The following is a 22,443-nucleotide window of genomic DNA, read 5'->3' as shown; positions in this document are numbered from 1 at the left end:
GCGGAAGGGGAGGGGGCGTGCATAGCCGAGCATGCGCTTGGACGTGGCGGTCTGTCTCGGAGTGGCGGCGGCGGAGAAGAATCTTTCCAGAGAGCTTCGAGTTGGGCGCTGGGCTGGAATACGATTAGGAGGGTGATCAGTTCAAGTGTTTTAACTTTCTGTTGTGGAGGTAAAGTGTGTGGGTGAAGGGGGAAACTGGAGAGCGGTGGAAAGGGAAAGGATTATATAGATAACGCTGCAGTTTTAATTCCCAACAGTAGAGAAGCAAGTTTCTAGAATATAGGAGCAATGTTGTTTAGCATTAAGTACATTTAGTGGGAAGTAAATTTGGTTTTGTCCCGAATGAAATTTACTTCTAAATAAAAATTCACGGGGAATGTAGGGAGCTTCCTTTGGAGGTAAACTATTAGGAGATTGACACACTTCTTCAATTCAGTGCATGAATCCTGCATCAAGACATGTCCGAAGTCAAGCGGAGGAAAGCAAACATTTCCAAGCCAAATGAAGATGAACAAAAGAAACAAGTTTTCAAGAATACCAAATCCATGAGGATGGATCTGCAAACAGCTTCAAGTCTGTTATCTCTTGTTGCCAGTCTAGGGCTATCATGGTAAGCCAAATTAAAGAATTAACTCTTGATGGCATGTAATTAATGATAAAAGACAATAAAAGTGTTAATTCTTGATTTTGGCTGGGTGGACAAACTGATGGCAGAAAAATGCCTAGTGGTCCATCAAGTCTGCCCTTTGAGATTTTGTGTTTTCTTTATTATTTTTAATTTTTATTTTATTGGATGATGGACGTGTTTATCTCAAGAATGTTTAAATTCAGTTACTGGTGATTGGAACTTCTACCTCCGCTGGAAGTTGGTTCCAAGCTTCCACTACTTTTTCTGTGAAATAACTTTTCTACCATTACTTTTTAATTTCCCTCCTGTCAATTTGAGGTTATGTCCCTGTATTCTTGATTTTTGCTTAATATTGAAAATACTGCCTTTTAGAACCTTATTCACACTTAATATATTTAAAGGTTTCAATCATGTCCCCCATTTTCCTTTTGTTGTCCAGGCTGTACACACTCAGATCCTCCAATCTCTCTTGATATCTTGTCTCTCAGACCTTGCAACATTTTTATTGCCAATCACTGGACTTGCTCAATCTTATCAATATTTTTTTAAGTAAGGTATCCAGAATTGGAAATAATATTCCAAATAGGGTCTGACTAAAGAAAGCCCTGTATAGTGGGATTAGGATCTCCTTTTTCCTGCCAGTGATCCTTCTAGTGATGCATCCCAGAATTTTGTTTGTCTTCATGCTGCCTGGCCACGCTGTTTGCTCATTTTGCAGTCATCTGCTATGAGCACACCAAAATCCTTTTCTTCTATTGTTGTGCCTAACACTGTACCCCCAATATTGTACTCTGCAAAGGATTCTTTTTCCCCAGCTGTATGATCTTACATTTAGAAACACTGAACTGCAGTCTCACATTTTTGATCGATTTTCTAGTAATGCCCAATAGTTTTTTATGTTACAAATATTCCCAGGAATGTCAATTCTATTTCATACCTCTGTGTCATCAGCAAAAAAGGATTTAAATAACCATTTCATAGCATGATATTAATCTTCAATTTATACTTATGTTAAATGTTACATTTATAATTCATTTATGAAGTCAAGATGAAATGGCCTCCTTTGTATAATTGCGTAGAAGTAAAAATCTATTCTAGTAATATATGTATAGAGATAGGCTGGCTAAAGAATTCTCTATGTCAGTTTATCTGGTTATTTATGTAAAATTTCATAGTTGCTCGCTATTCTTGAAAATAAGATTTAAATGTTAATTGAATAGCAGAAGCAGATGTTAATAAAACTATTTGTACTAATAATAATAAAATTTATTTTGCGGTCACAGACCAAAATACAAGTGCAACAAAAGAAAACACAAGAAAAATATAATCACAAACAATTAACACCAGAAGCCTTGGCGAAAGGGAATTACAACGTTCTCCTCTAATAGTTACAGCTCTTAAAAGAAATTTAGAAACCTGAGAAGTAATATAGGAGGAGCCATCCCCTAGACAATATAAGACCAAATTACTAACATTAGAACCAGAGGGATCAATTCCAAGGAGAGACAATAATTTAATTCTGGCTGTGTTATACATAGGACAGTATGATAGGACATGCTCCACAGTTTCAACTTCAGCCCTATCACAGGGGCATAGTTGCTCACTAAACAGGAGCCTCTTGAATCGCCCGTCGAGTAGTACTGAGGGCAAGACATTGAAACGGGCTAGGGAAAAGACTCTTCTATACTTGGGGATGGTTAAAGTATAGAAATATGAAGCCATCCTCAATCCATAATTATTAGAATGGCTAAAGATCAAAGGGGAGCAGGTTTTGTTGGCTCTGGCTCTTAAGTATTGCAAATCTATGTCCACAAGCCGTTGGACTACCCTAAACTGGGTGTCCTTGAGACCGTAATCTCCCAAAGCATCCCCCGTAAAACCTAGCAAGTGGAGTTTCTTCATCAGCTCCCTCTCCCAACGAGAAGTATGAGAGTCAGCAAACACCAGGGAGAGGTAGCTACCAGGGACTGCCGAAAAAAGCACCCAAAACCACCATTTAAAGGTGTTAATCCATACCATGCATTCGACTGAACGAATGCCCAGTTCCAGGTACATCGAAGCAAATCCAACACGAGGAAGAACCAGAAGTTTCCTAAGAAAAACAGCCTGGGTTCTTTCAATATAATCCTTGAAGCCTCGTATCCATATGGGAATTCAATAAAGAGTTTGGGCCAGGGTTTTGGCTTTATATATACGCACTATTTGTACTTAATATGTGCCTAAATAATGACTGGATTAGCTTGTTTGGTGACATTTGATCAGTAGGCTTTCCTACAATTCTCTTTCTCTAGGCACCTCTGAAAATCTGCTCTTGTAGATTAATGCAATGTAGCAAAAATTAATAAATAGAGATTGTTTATCAGCAATCAGCAAAATATTGTTTATAATCAGCAAATGCATTTCTGATTTGTGCAAAGCCATCAATTCCATTGAACTATACATTTTGTTGGATATTAGGATATAAATTATATATAGCCTTTTGTGCAAATGTGTTCGTAAATTATTGCAGTTTATTCTAAAATTGTGGAACATTTAACTTTTAAATGTTTTGTTGCTAAACATTTGGTTTTTCTACATTTCTCAGGTTTCTTTTTCAGCAGTCTGTTCAGTTGGCTGCTGTAGAGAAGAAATATCACCTATTAAAGGAAGAAGCTGTAAAGTTTCAAGATATGGAAAATAAAATTAGCACAATCTCTGAAAAGGTAATAATTCAAATAGATATTGCTATAAAACTTGGTATTTCTTACTATCTGAAATCTGCCATTGCATCAGCCATTTACAGTCATCAGGAAAAATTTGTTGAACAATTAAATATACTAATCTAGATTGAAAATTAAGTTTAATATTCAAAGCAGTCATTTGATTGAAATCTAAATAGTGAAATATACCAAAAACTGCAATACTATGTATACCTACTTGGAAGTAAATGCCATTGGATTTAGTGGATCTTTTTCAAAGTAAGTGTACATAAAAATTGTTTACCTGCAATCCTATTCTAATTTAGAAATAGCTTGCACTGAATTTTTCTAGCCTCAATTTGAATCAATAATATATTATTTCCTAAATCTATAACTTGCTTTTCATTAAAGTCTCTATACATAGCACTCACTCTTCCAATTTTTCCCACCAGGAGCACTATGAACAGTTTAACCATTACACAATAATTTAAGTCTGAGTTAATGGCTTGTTTACAATGATATAGCATCTGTAATTTTCAGTATAGTTTTAAGAATGATTTTTGGAAAATCATAGCCAACTGATTAGGACCATGAATGCTTCCAAACACAGCTGAGTTCTCCTGGTCATCAGTTTTGTCTTTTGAAATAATATTTAGTAAAAAATGCCAGGGAGAAATTGCCATAATCAAATGATATTGTAAAATAAAAACAACTGTTTTTATTCTTCTTTCTTCACACCATTAATATAAACTCTCTTCATTGTAGCTCTATTTGTTCTATTACTCCTCTGTCTGCCTTTCTATACTTAGCAGTAGCTTGTTGTTTCTTTCATTGTTTTTTTTAAAATAGTAATAACTTTTGCTTCGTATTTGTCTTGCTTCCATGTTTTAAATTGTTTTGATTCTCCTGTCCTTTTGCAAACAAGTTTGTCTTTTGCATGCCATTCAAAGGTTCATAGTCAGATAAAATTTAAATACACTGTATATAACTTGCAAACAGTAAGTGAAAATGGACATTGTTTTGTGTTAAAAATGCAGTTTGAATCTTCGAGTGTCCTGCAGGAGGTTGCTTCATACGTTTCCATCATAAGTGATTTTGAGCAACAAGTGTCTATCCTTCATAACTTCATAGAGAATATTCAAAATAGTCGAAAGATATGCTCTAAAAAGTTTCAGACTATTAGCAAAACCTTTCAAAAGGTGGTATACTCCTGGGAAAGAAGCACGTCTGAGATGGACACAAATACCAGCAACTTAAGGTTGGATACCAAGATTTTACATAGTGAAATAATTTCCCAGATCAATACAATGGATAAGGGACTAAAAAAACTTTCAGAAAGACTGAAAGATCTAGAAGACAGTACAATTATGAACCTTAAAACATTAAATAGGCAAGAGGAAAATGAACTGATAAGGATTGAACAGCAGCTGCAGTTGGATAAAAACATAGCTGAACTATTAAAAGAAGATCACAAAAGTCTTTTGGTCAGAAGTAATGATCTGTACCAGAAACTTGTATTTTCTGAAGACAAACTGCAGGAATGCAAGACCTCTTTACCAGTGATAGAAAATGCTATTTATTCCATTCTTAGACTATCAAGTGAACTTGTTGCTGCAGAAAGAAAAAAAGAAGACATGATCACAAAGGTAATTAGTGTAGAAAATGAAATAATGAAAGCTACTTCTGAAATAATGAACATACAGAACACTCTTGAAGACATGCAGTCCAAAGATAGCTGAATAAAAAATGAAGAAGAATCTTAATACCACAGAATCAACCATTAATGTTACAAGCAAAGCTTAAAGATTTTGCAGAAGTAGCAGCAGAAGCCCACCATAGTGTGAACAGTATTGGTATGGCAGCTGTATAAACCTAACGTTTCTTTGGCTATCATTTATATTTTTGGAGACACATGTACACAAAGAAAATAAATACTGAAAGATTTGTTAACATACTGGAAACATCTATTTATTCATGTTGCAAATAATTCAGTGATTATTAAGCTCATTATTTGGGTCATATGTCATTGAATCAGTTTCGATCATATGTTGTAGATATACAGGGGGATTTCTCATTAACCTGATCCTTCAAGGCTTCCAGTTACCACTGTAATCAAGCTACTGCTGCAGGTTGGCCTTCCACCTATCTCAGCATTATAGATTTCTTAAAAGATACAGACAGATCTTTGCATATAAAGTGTCTAGAAGCTGATGATTTCAGTGTGATTTATTTGTGCCTCAAGTGAAAGCTCTCTATTGTAGAGATTTTGCGTATGATTCATTTGTTTTCTTCACGATCCATGGTATTCTCAGGAGTCTTCTCTGACATCAAAATTCAAAAGCATCAGTACTGAGTTTATGCTTCTTCAAATCCAACTTTCATTTTCCTAGAGCAGGGGGGGAAATTGCCAGCATGATATATTCTGGCATTTAAGTATCTTTTCTAGAATTTCATTGCTGCCTTATCAAGTACTGCAATATGCAGTATATGTATTTTTAAAAAAATCTGGTTTATTTATTGGTGATATAAAAGGCAGAAGCGATCTATTGCCTCTTGTCTTCACAGTCACATTCTAAGGCAGGTTGCTGCACTTGATACAATTTATTTTGATTTCTTTATAAATTATCATTTTTTTTCACTTGTTCCTTTTATTATTAGAAAGAATTGGATTACTTGCCGATCATCCACATTTTCATCTATCAGAATAGTGTCATCTGCTGTGTACAGGTTATTAGGGTTTCACAACCCCATGCAGGTGGTGGCTTCTTGTGCTAAGTACAAATTACACATGAAGACTGGGTTGATCCTCATTTCTCTAAGAATTACAAGAATTCAACATGATATTGATGATAAACTTGATAGGATCAATGAGTATTTGAAATTTTCCCATTTTCTGAACACGTTGAATTTAATAATTTCTTACAGTATCAGTTGACAACTCTTATGTTGCAAAATTTGAGAATGAGTCTTATTTTGATGGGAGTGAAAAGATTAGGAAGAGGAAAAAATCCTACAAGGCAGATTACAAACCTCTTTTGTATGTTGCCAAGAAAAATATAGGTAGTCCTGGAATTATGATGGTAATTGGGACCAAGCATTGCTTGTTAACTTGTTAATTAACAAGTTAGATAATCTCATCAGTTGTTAGCCAAGGATCATACCCCAATCCAAGCCATTCCAGGCTTGGTCCTTTTCAGTCCCAAGCCTAGATAATGTAAGAGAATGCCTCCTCTTGAATTTCCCCCACCTGCTTATCTCCCCCAATCTTTTCCCCTTATGGCTGACCACCTACAGTTACCAGCTGCTCCTGCTACCCACTCCTACCTATCACTCTGTGTGCCACCACTGTACCAGTTGGGCCCTATTTCACACTGCCTTTTGCATCAGTGCCACCAGACTTCTCTTGCTCCCTTCCTGGGCCACCATTCATGCCTCACTCAAGACCTCTATTTGTACACCAACCAGAACTTTTTCAGAAAAGTACCCATCTAGAAGGTCCTTTCATGCCTGGGCCCTCTTTCACAAATTTCTCTCAAAAAAGGCAGAGATGTGAAAGGAGGATCCTTCCACCTAGATCTTTTTTTTTTTTTTTTGAAAAAGGCCTGGTTGATTTGTGAAATGACGTCCAGGGCAGGGTGCAGAGACGCTTGGCAAGGGATAAGAGAAACCCCAACAACACTGGCATGAAAGAGGGTGGCATGAAAAAGACCCCAGCTGGATAAGCAGAGATAGGTGGTGGTGGCAGCTGGCAACACTGGATATGTGGTCAAAATGCAGTTATAAATGCCAGTGGGCCTGAATTTTGTTCATGTGGCTAAGTACAGTGCAACAGTCAGAACTTCAATGAAGTTGTAAATCATTTTGTTCAATGCCATCATAATTTCAAACGGTTGCTGAATGGACTTTCAGCAAGGATTACCTGTACATGGAAATATCTGCGTACAAGAAGTCAAGCTTGATTCTAGGATACAGATGAGGCAGCTGTTACCAGTTACCAGTCTGATGTAATAGATAAGAAAAACCAAGATTGAGGTTCCTTTTCAGCATGGTAGTTCACAGGATGACCTTGGCCCAATCATTTTCTCTTATCCCAAATATAAGGTTAACAGTGGAAAAAAATAGCTGGAAGAAATGCTAAGTATATTATCTTAAGCTTTTTATCTGCTTTAATTTTATGCTTTTTTAACATTAAACACTATCTCACTCTCAATCCAATAAAGTTTTAAAAAGATGTTATTATTACTTTTATGCTGGTCTATGACAGAGATACCGGCTGGAAATCACATGAAGAATGTTTAACAGTCAGCGGGGGCTTCTCATAACTTGTACAGAAACCACTATATCCAAGTTCTATAACATCAGCATAAAAGGCTCACAAACCTAATGCTTTATTTAATAAGCTAAGGAAAGCATATAAGAATATTCCCCTTTCCTTTTACAAAAGCTTACAGATAAAACTGGAGAATTTTAAATTACCTTTCATTGCAGGAAATCTGAATATTTTACATTTCAATGTAATATTCTCATCATACTTTTTACTTTTTAGTGTGAGATGGTACCAAGTTTAACAAAACAACTGGAAGACCTTAACGTAATTCCTCAGATGAAGCATCTGCAAAAGGAGATTAGCATCATGCAAATAAGATCCAGTCGGTTAATTCAAGAAGAGGAGGAGCTCCAGCAAAATTTAACATCTCTCTTTGATGCAGTTGCTAAACATGAGGAAAAAACTAAGGCCATCTCTGTAAAAATTGCAGATGTGAAGACTGACATTAGACGCATTTCAGGTCTTCAAACAGATATATCCTTATTAATAGAGAATCTAGAAATTTTAGAAGACAAAGTAAATAAAGTTGAAAAGGCCATAATACAGAATATAGGAGATCTTCTCACTAGCAGCATTGAAAGGACTAAAAAGCTACAAAATATTGCATCTGAAAATACCAGAGAGGTAGAGCACATTAAAGCAAAATCATTTGAGCTGAATGCCAACTTTGCCAAGCAATTCAATAAACTTTTAGAATTGGAAAGTGATCGAGCTAAAGTTCTAACTACAGTAGCCTTTGCAAATGATTTAAAACCTAAAGTTCACAATTTAAAGAATGATTTGGCACATTTGCTACTTGTATTAGATGAATTAACATTACGAATAGGAAGACTACTTGGGGATCTATTGGAAAGCCAGAAGGAACTTGCTCTCTTGAATAAAAAGCTATCTAATTTAACTTCAATTCAGAGTGAAACTGAATGACAACTATTTCAAATAGAAACACATCTAAGAACATTTCAGTTCTAACAAATTAGCGTACTTTGCGCTAACAAAGTTGGATGTTAAATCATAATTAAAAACTCTGCATATAGCAGATTTAATCTTCAAATGGCTTCGATGTCTGAATTAGCCATTCTTCAAGTGAAATCATGAGATTTTTAAATTATCAGGTGAAAATCCAACGATACCTTTAACACTGGTGAAAATCTGATACAATTTAGGTTTGCATCATGTGTTTCTGCAAAACATCCCCAGCATTTTTGTAAAACAGAAGAGAACAATATTGGAGAATTTCTGACCCAAGAGATTCAGGTTTTAGTAGTTAGACAAAATCACTTGTTAAGTATTTTCATATTAAAATGTTTTCCTGTGCCAGCTGTAATTCATTAACATGAAATGGGCTTAATTTGTTTCTTATGATATGGTAAAATGCTTTCTAACCATCCTCAACAAAGAATGTTCAAGACTTAAAACGGGACACCAACTCCCAGGCTATAACCCACTACTGGGCCTCAGCCTGTTTTGAATCTGGCCATGTGAGCGCAATTCCATTTGCACGAGTGGGGGGATGAGAGCACTTGTGTGCAAAATTCCATTTGTGCACACCTGCCACTCACCCAGAACCACCTCTCACTCGCCAAACATGAAAGGTTGGGGACTGCTGACTTAAAAGATGTAATCTTATATTTATGGTTTCCAAAAATGTATCTATGTACTTCTGAAAATCTAATAACTTTTCTCTTTAATTCTGAACTTCAGAACCAATTTTAAAGAGATTCTACTTTTAAATATTTTGATAGTAGATGACTGTGTATAGATTCATACATATGATTCAAACTGAATACTTGAAGTAGGTCTATTTATAACATACATTTGCAGTTTTTCATTCTGACTCTATTAATTTGCTTGTGAGAGCCTTAACGGTATAGGATATTTTCCTGCCTAATGTAGCTTTTTTCCTTAGAGGTTTCTCTGGTTAAAATATTTTGTTGTATTGCACCATTGATAGTATACATGATGATGATTATCCATTTAGATCACTGTTTCAAAAAACATTTAATTCATATTAGAACAAATTATTAAATATAAATGTAAAATTAAAATGTGCACTTTCCCCCTTCCTTTCAGATTTAGGAGGGTTAAACTTGGTAAATAAAAAAAAAACATTTTCATAAATATGTTGTTTCTCTTTATTAGGATGACAGTATTTTCTCCTGTCAGACTTAAAATTATGAAAACAAAGTCTTTCTAGTTATTCTTTATTTTTACCACCAGTGACAGCCCGAGCCAAGCAAGTCCTATACTTCCATGAGAATAAAGTTTCACAATGTTTCATTATCAGCCATTCAGTCCATCATTCATCTACTCAGTAAGACCAAGCTTTTTCTTCAAGGAATCTGGCATGTCAGGTGGAGGTGGACGAGGAAGCTTGAAATAAACTTTCACAGAGTCATAGATAAACCACTGTAGTGCTGTCAGGGTACCAATCATAATGATACGGGCAAACAGACCCTTCCATACTCCTGAGGAGAAACACACCAGGTTTAGTAACCAAAAACATTTATTGAATCTCTTTTAAAAAAAAACTTATTTTGATACTTACCCTTGAATCCCAGCCTTTTCAGTACTTCCAGAGCTGAACTGCCTTTTTCTTTATTCAACACAGACACCACAGAATCAGCAGGATGTGAGACAATGGCACAGAAGACACCAGCTGAAAAGAATTAATTTTATTTTTTTTTCTTAGCGCATGATGATTACAGGTAGCCCTCAGGTTATGACAGCAACTGGGAACAGAATTGCCATTGCTATATAATGTAAAGTACAATGTCATCTGACTGCATTGCTTAGTAATGGCAATCCCAACAGTGCTGGATGATCTTGCCACTATACGACTGCAAGATCATTAACCAGAAAGAGGTAGGATTTCCAGGTAAGGAGTGCAGATGGGTGTCCTGCTATCGTGACCAGGTACTGTGATGTTTGGCCAGGCAGATGAGGGCCAGTGAGGTAACACTGAAGGATACAGGTGGGCCAGCATAGGTAGGAACTGGCAATAATGGGGAGCTGGCAAGGCAGCAGGCAGATGGGAGGGGTGCTATGTGGGTATAGCCAGATACTAAGGAGCGCAGGTTGGGGGTTGCAGATGGCTTCAACCTAGTGCAGTGATGGCGAACCTTTTAGAGCCCGAGTGTCCAAACTGCAATTGCTGGGTGGGCGTGGCCCACTGGGTGGGCATGGCAGACTGGGTGGGTATGGCCAAGGCGGGCGTGGTCACCTCGATGTTGCTCATGGGGAGGGATGCCTGTGGGGGCCAAGCAGGGTTAGAGGAGATCCAGGGGTCTCTGGCTGGTGGGGTGGTGGGCAGGAGGCTCATCCTGCAGGGTGAGACGAGGCAGGGCGGGAGTGCCATTGCCGCGGGCCAAGGTAAGGCAGGAGCCGGGGTGGCTGCTGCCTGACACCATTGGCTCCTGCACAGAGGCCAGTGAGCACATGGGGGCTAACAGTGTCCGTCAGCAGCTACAGCCTGCCGGCCCCTCAACCGGCGCATTCTGGGGCTCCGCAGGCCACCCCCAGCAGTTTAGAGAAGCTGCCTCTGAGCTGGACGGCAGTGGGTTGTCCCCAGGAAAAGGAGAGCATGCAAGGCCAGGAGGGATGGGATGGGGGGGAAACCAGCCGTGCTGGGATGCATCTGGCCACATGGGAGCTCGGCAAGTTAGCGGGCAGCTGGTTGAAGAGGGACAGTTGCCATCTCCAGGTCATGGTGCACGTGCCCAGAGATGGCTCTGAGTGCCGCCTCTGGCACGCGTGCCATAGGTTTGCCACCACTGCCCTAGTGAGTACAAAATTCCCGGCATCTCTCTTGAATTCCATAGTGGGGCTCCTTGGGAGAAAAAATAGGTGGGAATGACTTACAGAAACAACTTGCCACCTTCCCCTTTGACTTTGCTTCTGGAAAGCCAGAAAGGAAGGTAATAAATGGTGATCACATGACTGCAGCTTGCTGCAATGTCTTAAGCACAATAGTTTTGCCACAGCCTGTCCAAGTTCCCCTCATTCAATGGATATGTATAAGTGGTGCTACAGAAGCTTTATATTAAGGTTAAATTTCCCTATAACTGCAACAAGTATTCATCTTATTTAAAATTATTAGCCATTAGTCAAACTGAAAATTAGCACATTTTGTTATATCATATTGAAAAAAGCTTGTCTATTGCAACTATCACCATCACCACCATTCTTTTTGAAAGTTGAGAAATGTTTCTTACCAATATAGCCTGCTACAAATGTAACAACCAGCTGTTCTGCTTTTGAACATTCACTTCTTGGTTTGGGAACAACATATTTGTAAAGAGCTTCCACAGTTCTTTCAAAGCAGGCAAACTTCATCATAGTGTATGGAATCTGCCTCATCCACAGTGGAGCAACTCCTTTGTAGAAACTGCAGAATAACCAGAAATTAGGACATTTACTGAGTTTTTATTAAAGGGAATCACAAAATAAACTGTTCACTTCTATTAACCTACAATTAACCTCCTAAGAGAAGAAGTATAAATTTAGAGATGGATACATTGGCATTCAGAATTAAAAAGGAATAAACAGCAACCAGCAATGAACTCAAAACCTTTAGATACAGTGAGCAAAATCATGCCGAAGTTGTCAAATTCTAGTTTTAGTACTCTGTTGCAGATCAGATACCATCCAACAACTCCATAAAATTAAAATTACGTGATGTTAATTTTTAGAAAGGTAGAAAAAATGAATATATATGTCTTTCCCGGCTTTAATTGAAAAAACAATTTAGCTGCTTGGATAAATGTCCACACTCCAGCCAAATTCTGATAGGAGAAAATGACATACAGTACAGCCATTTCTATCAGAATATAAGTGACTAGAATGAAGGTATATTATTCTTACATGCCAATGACTCAAGCATCTTTGACTGTGCAACCGTAAAGTTGCTGATCCCTCTTAGCTGGAGCTACTCATGACAAAATCTATAAGCAGAACTCAGTAAAGAGACATCAAACAAAGATGGATCTAAGGAAGCATGTTGGCTCGTGCTGTTTCAGAACTGTTGCAATAACTCTGAACATGTCCTTAATTTGAGATTTAATAATTCGTATATAGAGACTACGTGCAGGAAATTTCAAATACTTACGACCAAATACCTTCTTCTGCAAACATTTTGGGAAGTGCTTGCCTCAATGTATTAGCATATCCAGGCTGTGTCTGAATGCGAACCTTAGCAGCTTCCATTGGAGCCAGAGCAATATCAGCAAAGAACTCTGCACTGGCAGATGCAGCTAAATACAATGATGTACGCCACAAATATGCATTTTCCTAAAACATTGTAGCAAATTAGAAATAGTCATAAAACTTCTACTGAACAAATCAGAAGAAAATAAAGCTAAGTTATGAACTGCAAGAGCTTACCTCTCCCAAAATGTTGCCATACAGGATTTTGAAAACTTCATAAAAACCAAATTTGCAAAGTCCTTGCATGGAATAGCCAATAAAAGTTGGAGCCCATCCCTTTCCCAAGCCACGAACGCCATCTTCTTTGAGAGTGACTGAAAATCCATTGAAGATACTTTTGTATTTTTGAGGATCCACCTAAACAGGTTTTTAAAAGTAAGTTAAAATAAGCAATATTATAAATGATTGCATATAGGTAGTCCTTGTTGAATGACCACTCATTCACCAACTGAAATTATGACAACACTGAATGAGGGGTACTTACAATGGGTCCTCATTGTTGTGGTCATTGTAGTGTCCCTGAGTCACATGATTTTGATTCGGGCCCCTTAGCAATCTGATGTTGCTAAGTGTTCTGTGTTCATGTGATTGCATCTTTGACTTTCAAAAAGCAAAGTCAATGGAGAAGTAGCAGGAGGTTGTCATGATTGTGGGACACTGCAACTGCAAGATTTGCCTAAAGACAGCAACTGGGACTGCTAAAACTTGGTGCAGTCACATGTCATACTTTACAACCACACTGTTTAGTGATAGAGTTGCTGCTTTTAATTATCATTGTTGAGAGGACTACCTGTTTATATAATTTAAATGTGCATATATACATACCACATAAATGATAGAAGCCTCATTAAAGAGCAGTTAGAATCTGTATTCAAGTGGCTAACAAACTAGAATGAAGGGGAACATCAAGCAGTAACGTTTAGTTGCAAGATAAATTTAGGAATCATTAGGAAAATAAGGCTCTGTTAGAATAGAGAATAAAAAGGGAAAAAACTATGTGAAAAGTGTTAGCAGAAAGTAGTTTCCAAGTGAAAAGTATTAGCAAAAAGTAAAGTTTCCAAGTGAAAGGTATTAGCAGAAAGTAGTTTCCAAGTTTTGATGCTGCTAAAATATATGAAATATAAAATTTAAGTAAGAAATTTAACTTGTGACCTAATGTTTTATCAGCATGCAGCAATACCTTCTAATTGTTCAGACAGTGGGCAACAGTTGGTTTGCAAGATAGTTTCCATAATTTGAGATCATTGTTTATATACAATGTAAGCCTGCTTGAGGTAAAACTGGGCTTTGTTTTGTATATACTGGCCAAAATTGATTGGTATTCTTAGTATGAGCAGAGAATAATGAATGTCATTGAAGGTAATTATGTTAACTAAAAATATCTGTCTTAAAGATGTTTATGTGACTATAAGACTAGTTTATGTGAAAATCTCAATCAAAACTATGACCAGTATTGATGGGCAATATTTATAAGCCCATGTTCTATGGAAGACTGCAACTTGGAATGCAAAAGGCTATGATAAAGAGCATGAATTTCTTTCATTGAAAAGTAGGTTTTCTGTGTATGAAATTAAAAGAAATGTTAAAGTAACCTGGTATTACTGAACTAACACATCCATGAAGATGAAGTTATGTTTTATTATGCATAAAAAGTTAATTTATATGTTATCTAGAGTGTTGAAGTATATATGGAAATAATATTTTAACTGGTGATAGCTGCATATTACACTCTATTAATTGATAATAAAATAACCAGGAATGGTTTGGGGGGAATGACAACATTCTGAATATGCAATCTATGGAAGCAATGATTCATCGCATGACATGACTGGATGGGTAGGAACAATGTAAGAGCACAGAAAACTGATTGGTCCATTTCAAGATCTAGGAATGAATGGCAGTAGTGATTATTTGCTGAGTATCTGATTAGAAATAGGTCTAATCTTTTAAGAATTTTTTATTCTTTTAAGGAAAATCTTCATATGAAGGACTATACATACTAAATTTGTATTAATGAAAGAATATAGTATTTTTTTATAGTGTTAAAAGAAAAATAGTTCTGGATGGAATAAAAGAAAATATTCCTGATATTTAGGAAAACTGCATAAATTCTTAAATGCCATGAAAAAAATGGAAATTTCTTAGCAGTTTTTCTTGGTTTACCTAAATGTGATAAAGTTAACTCTTCAATAATCCTAAAAATATTTTATTAATAAAACATAGTATTGTAGTATTCAATCTCTCTGTTCCTACCTTCCTACCTCATGCGCCCTCTACTGACTTGTTCCATTTCACTTTCCTCTTACTTTCTGGCTTTTCTGACTTCAGTATAAGCAGGATTACATTTTCTGCAATATGTTTGGATCACAATGTTGTAAAAAGATTCCTCAAGATATTTAGCTGCTTTAGAAAAACATAACAGTTGAATTAATTTTGCGAAATTAAATTCTTGTAAGATTTCTAAGCAGCTGTAGTCATCATTTAATGTAATATTGTACAACCACATCGTTAAAATAGGTATTGATTCACGATTTTAAGAACTAAACTTTATCCTAATCTTAGCATTGGCATGATTATTATAGATTTCGTCTTTCTTACCATCTCAAAATTGGCAAGTTTTGACCCCCCCCCCATTTCAACCAACTCTGGGCAGCTCAGAAATATTATTTTCATAAGGAAGATGATTATCCTTTAAACTGCATTTCAGTTACAGCTGCAGTGTTTAACGTGGAAGTATATATCCAAACGATTGATAACATTTTCAACTATTTATGAACCTATCAGGAACAAATAGGAAATATTATTACATCTTTTCAAAAACCACATATTGCCAATTTGATTCAGTTCAGATTATGAGAAATATTTTTAATGTACAGTATGTTTAAAATGACAATTATGTAATTGATTATTATTTTATATCCTAGTGTGCCTTAATTACATTTATCAGAGTTAAAAGAAATAGAAGCGTCCTAATAGAATTCAGTATCTGATTCCAGAAGAAAGTTAATATTCTAAAATTTGGCAATATACAAACCTGAATGCGACATTTCACTAAATCCAAAGGTACGACTGCTGTATGTGTCAGACCACAACTTAACACTCCACCAAAGCCACAGAAAGCATAAAACTTGAGTGATCCATATTCACAACTATATTCTTCTGTAGTAAAGAAAAGACACACCATGCTGTTAAGGAAATCACATGCAAGGCTGAAATTTCAGTGAAATATACATTTTCATTAGATTAGTAAGACCTCACACTTTAGCATGCTATATAATTCATTTCATCTAACATGCAAATCCAACCTGAATTCGGCATTTAACAAGATCTAAGGGAACCAATGCTGTATGTGTAGTACCACAACTAATAATTCCACCAAGACCACAAAGAATGAAGAATCTGCCAGAGCCATATGCACAGCTATATTCTTCTGCTTAAAAAGAGAAAAAGTTTTCAAAGAAAATATCAAATAATGTTCAACAAGTGAATACAATTTAAAATATAGCCATAACTATCATTCATGAAAAAAATAATCATCCATTTATTTTAATGCAGTACTTTTCTGTTGTATTCCCCATACCAGAAAATACTAAGATTAGGACAATATCCAATTAGATTAAAAATAGATTAATCTAAAATTAGATTTAATTAAAATCCAATTATATTAAACTTACAAGTAAGATATTTGTTTGATATTTAAAACAGCCTTTCAGATCTTGAGGTCTAATTCTAGTGTAAGAACAGCATTTTTTTAAATTCTTTAAGTATACCTATATATATTCATAGGTACTTCGAGCATCAAGTGAACAACTCTCATCTCTGTAATTATTTGAATATAGCCTGATTATTTATGCAATAGTAGTCTTCACCATGTTCTGAGTTACATGCAGTAGTGACCCAGTGAACATGAATATTTATGAGTATAATAATTATTTATGGTCAACAGCCATTATCTATATCCCTCTATAAGTAATAATCCCTACATCCTGAAAGAGAATAGTATAATAGGTATGTATGAGATATTACGCAGAAGCAGCAACAGGTTACTGTAGTGGTAAAATGCTGTACTGATGCTGAAGAGATCCAAGCTCCAGTCGGCTCTCAGCCACAAAAATTTACTCATGACTTTGGGCCTTTAATCCTCTCCCAGCCAACCCATCTACAAAGTCATTGTGGGGAGAAATGGGAAAAGGTGCCATGTATATAATGTGATTCTTGAACAAAAACTGAGATAAAAATCAATTTGTTTCAAAATAAAAAACTATAATATAAAATATAAGGTAGAATGAATAAGATGCAGTTTCCCCTTCTTTCCTTGTCTTGCTTCTTTAAAAATGTTATAGGAAGGAGGGCTGCAGAGAAGAGTAATGGAAGAGGGGGCATAACTGAGTTCAACTAATACAGGGGTCTTCAAACTTGGCCTTTTTATGACTTGTGGACTTCAACTTCCAGAATTCCTCAGCCAGGCTGAGGAATTCTGGGAGTTGAAGTCCACAAGTCATAAAAGGGCCAAGTTTGAAGACTCCTGAACTAATAGATCTACAGGACAATCCTAAAACATCTGTTTCTTTTTAGGCTGAATATTTTTTAATCTCAAAGGATGAATCTTTATTCTCAATCAAGAGGGATATAATTCATGAATGGATATGTAAACCAAAAGACAGGGCCCTGAACAAGGTGGCATGGACTGTGAAATTTCTATAAACCAAAATAGTTAGAAACCAAATTAGCACTGCTATGAACATTCACTGTGATAACCCACCAGCAACATTATTTTACATTATACATTTTACATTACTTTTTATGCAGCATGTATATTTTTTTAAAAAGTACAATTACCAACTGAAATGAATGCCTCATGCATCTGACAAAGGTTCTATAAGACTTTAAAAGTCACATGAGGGTGGCTGAACGATTCAACAATTTTGCTTTAAAGTAAGATGACCTTTGAAGTGTAATAATCTAATAATGTAGTGTAAATGAAACTTGGCATTTGCTAAAATAACAAGCATTTTAAAATATTACTTTAGTGCTTTAATAATGTAATATGTATTGCTTATTGTAAAACTTATATATTATGAACAAATGTAGCACTTTTTTCAACCCCTCCTCACAACTTAATATCATTTTTTTATCACTACCATTTTCAATTTCATTGTGACCTTCAAAATTACATTCTCAGTATTAGGAAAACTATGCTAACTAGTTACAATAGAAACAAATCATTTTCTTCCACCCAGGGATTTTTTTTGGAGTAGCATCCTTTGAAATTATGAAACCTCTTAATTTCCTGCTGAATTAAAACAGGTCACTCTCAAGGTCGCTGATCAATAGTTCTAAACCAGGGTCGGGATCCTAAAAGATCCACCCGGGCCTTCAACGTCAGAAAGGCAAAGCAATTGGATTTAAATTAGGTTTTATGAATTGATCAAGGGCTCGGTGACCTTACTTGTCCTCAAGGAGACTGCACTTGGATTCCCCTAACACCATGCCACCTGAAGGAACAGGAACAGGGAGACGAAGAGGCTCAGACCCTTCCAAGGAAGGAATACCCTTTCCCGACTACTCACGCCTCACCTTCTGCGGAAGCGGCTGCCAGGCTCCGACGAGTGCAAGAGACCTCTTCCGATTCAATCAGGCGCTTCCTCGGGCCGCAACTGTTCTGATGCAACTCGAGCTGAGGCGTGTGGAATGGATTGAGCCGCACAAGCGGCGCAATAGTGGAAAACATGGCGCCAGGAAACTTCAAAGGAAAATATATATAGTTGTCGTTAGTAGCAAATCTTCTCATACAGAACATTCACTCTGGCTCTTCCATGGGCAAATTCTCACTCGCCATACTGGGATGAAAACTGAGAAATATTAGGCCCCCTGATAGCCCCCTCAGCAATTTACCTCCTAAAATGGCGGAACACCCTTAACTACCCAGGCCGCTCCCCGACCGGCGACTCTTCTAAAAGGCCGAAAATCAACCTTCCTCAATGACTTTGTCCCTCTCTGACGCAACGGGCGGGGCAACCGTCCGAAAACTCGCGCTGTGATTGGGCAGCAAGACCCTGGAATGTACGTCATTTCCCTGTCGCAATAAATCCCCCGCCTAGGAAATCCATTTTGCTTTCGGTTCATCCCGCCCAGACTACATGGAGATTTAAGAATACTGTGAGGTTGCTTTCGACGTCATTTAGAATTTGACCCAGACTCACAAAAGGTCGGCGGTTGGCCCTCGGCTCTAACCGTGTCTCGAAGGGCCAATCCTGCTCCGACGCCTGCCGCAAACTCACTTTCTCCATTGGTCCGCCAGTACCAATAACCTCTGTCAGGGACAAAGTCATTGGGAGGATGGTGCTCCCGCCCGACACTAAAAATGGGGAAACTGCCGCTCTAGTGGCAGTGAATTCGGTTCCTTCCTACCGGAAGATGAACCTGAAGAAGGTGGAACCAAAATTGAGGCAGAGCGGAGAAGGTGATGCAAAATTCCTAGGTCCTAGGACAGGAGTAGGCAACCTTGGCTCTTTTATGACTCGTGGACTTCAACTCCCAGAATTCCTGAGCCAGCATGGAATTCTGGGAGTTGAAATCCACGAGTCATAAAAGAGCCAAGGTTGCCTACCCCTGTCCTAGGACATCGCAACTTGAGTCGGAGGAAATCCCTGCCGCAGTATCAGAAAGTTTAAAGGAGACATGCATCTGTAAAAAAAATAATAAAAATGGATACAGCGAATTAAGGTTATGGACTGTAAAGTCACTACAGCAGTAACTCTAGTATCAGATACAGTATATTTCTTTATGACCATAGAACATTGTGTCAGCCTTTATCTCACATATAGGACTAATATAATCATATGTACATACAGTGCACATACACCACCCCCACGTTAAGTATGTTGCTGTTATGTATGTACACATCAACTTTACAATTTGTGTTTATGTATATAGCAGTCAAGGTGGCATGGATACAATTGTGTGCTTTCTAAGTACAGTACCTTGAAAACAGGATAAACCTAAGTCAAGAAATTTGTTTATGTGACTAAAACTTACCTTTTGGGTTCAGATTTTGAACTTTGATCTCTTCATATATTTGCAAACCTTGCCTTTTTCTTCAAATTGCTTTGAACACTTAAAATGACAATTCTTTAAGTGGATTGTACAATACAATCATTTTGTATAATCATTCATGTAAAGTTATTTTGTTTTAGCCTTGCTGTTTTAGAAAAATAATATAAAGTGAAAAGGCTTGATTAAATATGGAATTGGAAGGTTGGTTGTGAATGTGATAAAAATGGTATATGATGAAAATGGAATGTTTAGTGAATTATTTGCATTAAAATAGCAGAATGTAGTGTGTTGGTTGGAAACAGAGGATCAAGATCTTACTTTACCAAAGAATTATAGACTTATATCTCTTTTAAATGTTGACTATAAGATATTTGCAAAAATTTTAGCAAATAGGCTTATGAGGGTTGTGCATCATCTTGTGCACAAGGATCAATCTGGGTTTATAACTGATAGGTACATGAAAAATAATGCTAGACAAATTATTAATTTATTAGAATATCTAGATAAGAATAATCAAGTTTCTGCAGGGCTGATATTTTTAGATGCTGAAAAAGCTTTTGATCAATTGAATTGGCATTTTATGTTAAGAGTAATTGAAGTGATGAATCTTGGTGAAAAGATATTACAAGCTCTTACAGCACTATACCAAAAACAAACGGCACAACTTATTGTTAATGGAGGTTTGTCAGAGGTTTTTACAATAGAGAAAGGTACTAGGCAGGGATGTCCATTATCACCATTGCTGTTTGTTTTAACATTGGAAATATTGTTGATTAAAATTCGAGAGTCGCAGGAAATAAAAGGAATAGAAGTTAACAAAAAAGAATATAAGTTAAGAGCTTTTGCAGATGACTTGGTGGTTACTTTGTTGCAACCTACTTATTCTGTAGTAAAGTTATTACAGTTGACTTATCATTATGGTTTGGTTTCGGGTTTTAAGATTAATGTTAATAAGACTAAAATCCTACCTAAAAATATGACTATTCGGGAGAAGCAGATTTTGGTTAATTTGACGGGTTTTGAAATTGTCAATAAGGTAAAATATTTGGGGGTGATTTTATCTGTTTCTAATGCAAAATTGTTTAAGAATAACTATGAAAGGTTGTGGGTTAGAGTACAGAAAGACTTGAGGAATTGGGAGAAGTTGCAATTATCTCTCATGGGAAGAATTGCAGTGATAAAAATGAATGTTCTACCCAAGTTTCTTTTTTTGTTTCAAATGTTACCGATTTTGAAGAATGAGATTAATTTAAGTGAATGGCAGAAAGGTATTAACAAATTTATCTGGGCAGGGAAAAAACCAAGGGTAAAGTTTAAAATCATGCAAGACTCCCGTGAGAGAGGTGGACTCAAGGTACCGAATTTGAAATTATATTATGATGCGGTGGTTTTAACATTAATTAGTGATTGGGTAAATTTAACAAATTTGGAGATACTCCATTTGGAGGGATGGGATTTACTTTTTGGTTGGCATGCCTATTTAATATTTAATAAAAAAGTGGACCGGGCTTTTAAATCTCATATTATAAGAATCTCTTTACTTAGGGTTTGGAGAAAATATTATAAAAGTGATTTTAAAATACCATTATGGGCTATACCTTGGCATGCGATAGAGGGGATAAAAAGAGGTGTCAAAATGGATACGGTGTCTTATACACAGTTACTTAGATGGGATGGACAAAACTGGCAGTTAAAACTATTGGAAGAGCTAGCACATGAAAATATTATTTATTCTTGGTTTCAATATAGGCAATTAGTAGACAGATGGAAGATGGATCGTAAGGTGGGTTTCCTCAGAGAAAATGAAAATCTTATTAAGCAAGTGAAGGATCAAAGACAAACTCATATTAAGAGAATTTATGGGGTTCTAGTGGAATTGGATTCAGAAACAGAATTAATTAAGGATTGTATGATTAAATGGGCGCAGAATTTTGGTGAACCAGTTCTACTGGATACCTGGGAAACTATCTGGGTGAGAAATGTTAAATTTACACAAGCACAGAATTTAAGGGAGAATTTTTATAAAATGTTTTATAGATGGCACCTTGATCCACAAAAAATGTCTTTTATGTACCCTGACCTACAGCCTAAATGTTGGAGATGTGGTTGTTTGGATGCCACCTATTATCATATCTGGTGGTCGTGCAGAAATATAAAAGCTTTTGGATTAAGATATGGTGGAATATTCAGAGAATTTTTAGAAGGAGGGTAAAATTTACTCCACAATTATTTTTATTAGGTATAGTTACTGATTGTGATACAAAGGAGGTTATATTGATGTTGAACTTGATTACAGCCGCAAGTCTGTTAGTAGGACAATATTGGAAGAAGGAATCTTTGCCTACTTTGCAGGAATGGTTTCTTAAAGTGTCTTATTTGGCGGAAATGGCAAAGATTTCGGCTTTCTTAAAAGAACAATCGCAAGAGAAATTTCTTGCTGTTTGGGATAAATGGATAAAGTTTATACAATTTAAATTGGATATAAAAAAATATCATCTAGCTTTTGTATAACTTTTATTTTTATATATACACATATATTTTAGTGTTATATT

At 36.4% G+C, this 22,443-nt stretch overlaps 2 protein-coding genes and 1 non-coding gene across 6 annotated transcripts; 1 reads left to right on the top strand and 2 right to left on the bottom strand.

The window, feature by feature from the left end:
* Positions 1–7: 7 nt before the first annotated feature.
* LOC120312828 (IKBKB interacting protein) lies at positions 8–9,920 on the top strand. Of its 2 annotated transcripts, none has more exons than XM_039354061.1 (4): positions 8–169; positions 437–610; positions 3,213–3,330; positions 4,344–5,258. In XM_039354061.1, the coding sequence occupies exons 2-4, from the start codon at positions 459–461 to the stop codon at positions 5,043–5,045; spliced, it is 972 nt and encodes a 323-aa protein (XP_039209995.1). In that variant the 5' UTR covers positions 8–169; positions 437–458; the 3' UTR covers positions 5,046–5,258. The 2 variants fall into 2 exon arrangements, with proteins under 2 accessions (XP_039209995.1, XP_039209994.1); XM_039354060.1 differs by lacking the exon at positions 4,344–5,258 and adding an exon at positions 7,853–9,920 and having other exon boundaries at positions 10–169.
* On the bottom strand, positions 9,752–18,889 carry SLC25A3 (solute carrier family 25 member 3). 3 transcript variants are annotated; one of them, XM_039354057.1, is made up of 8 exons: positions 18,731–18,889; positions 18,413–18,578; positions 16,141–16,268; positions 13,013–13,192; positions 12,738–12,919; positions 11,845–12,017; positions 10,179–10,289; positions 9,752–10,098 (listed from the first exon to the last, which is right to left on the bottom strand). In XM_039354057.1, exons 2-8 carry the CDS (start codon positions 18,564–18,566, stop codon positions 9,938–9,940), a joined length of 1,089 nt encoding a protein of 362 aa, XP_039209991.1. In that variant the 5' UTR covers positions 18,567–18,578; positions 18,731–18,889; the 3' UTR covers positions 9,752–9,937. The 3 variants fall into 3 exon arrangements, with proteins under 3 accessions (XP_039209991.1, XP_039209993.1, XP_039209992.1); XM_039354059.1 differs by having other exon boundaries at positions 16,141–16,265; XM_039354058.1 differs by lacking the exon at positions 16,141–16,268 and adding an exon at positions 15,870–15,994.
* Positions 12,392–12,631, bottom strand: LOC120312867. The gene has a single exon (XR_005557981.1). It is a non-coding gene; the product is annotated as a small nucleolar RNA SNORA53 (small nucleolar RNA).
* Positions 18,890–22,443: the final 3,554 nt, after the last annotated feature.

Source organism: Crotalus tigris, unplaced genomic scaffold (assembly GCF_016545835.1).
Source record: "Crotalus tigris isolate CLP2741 ecotype Arizona unplaced genomic scaffold, ASM1654583v1 scf7180000018548.2558034, whole genome shotgun sequence".
Classification (NCBI taxonomy): Eukaryota; Metazoa; Chordata; class Lepidosauria; order Squamata; family Viperidae; genus Crotalus; species Crotalus tigris.
The sequence above is the reverse complement of the archived record's forward strand: the minus strand, read 5'-3'. Positions and strand labels throughout refer to the sequence as shown.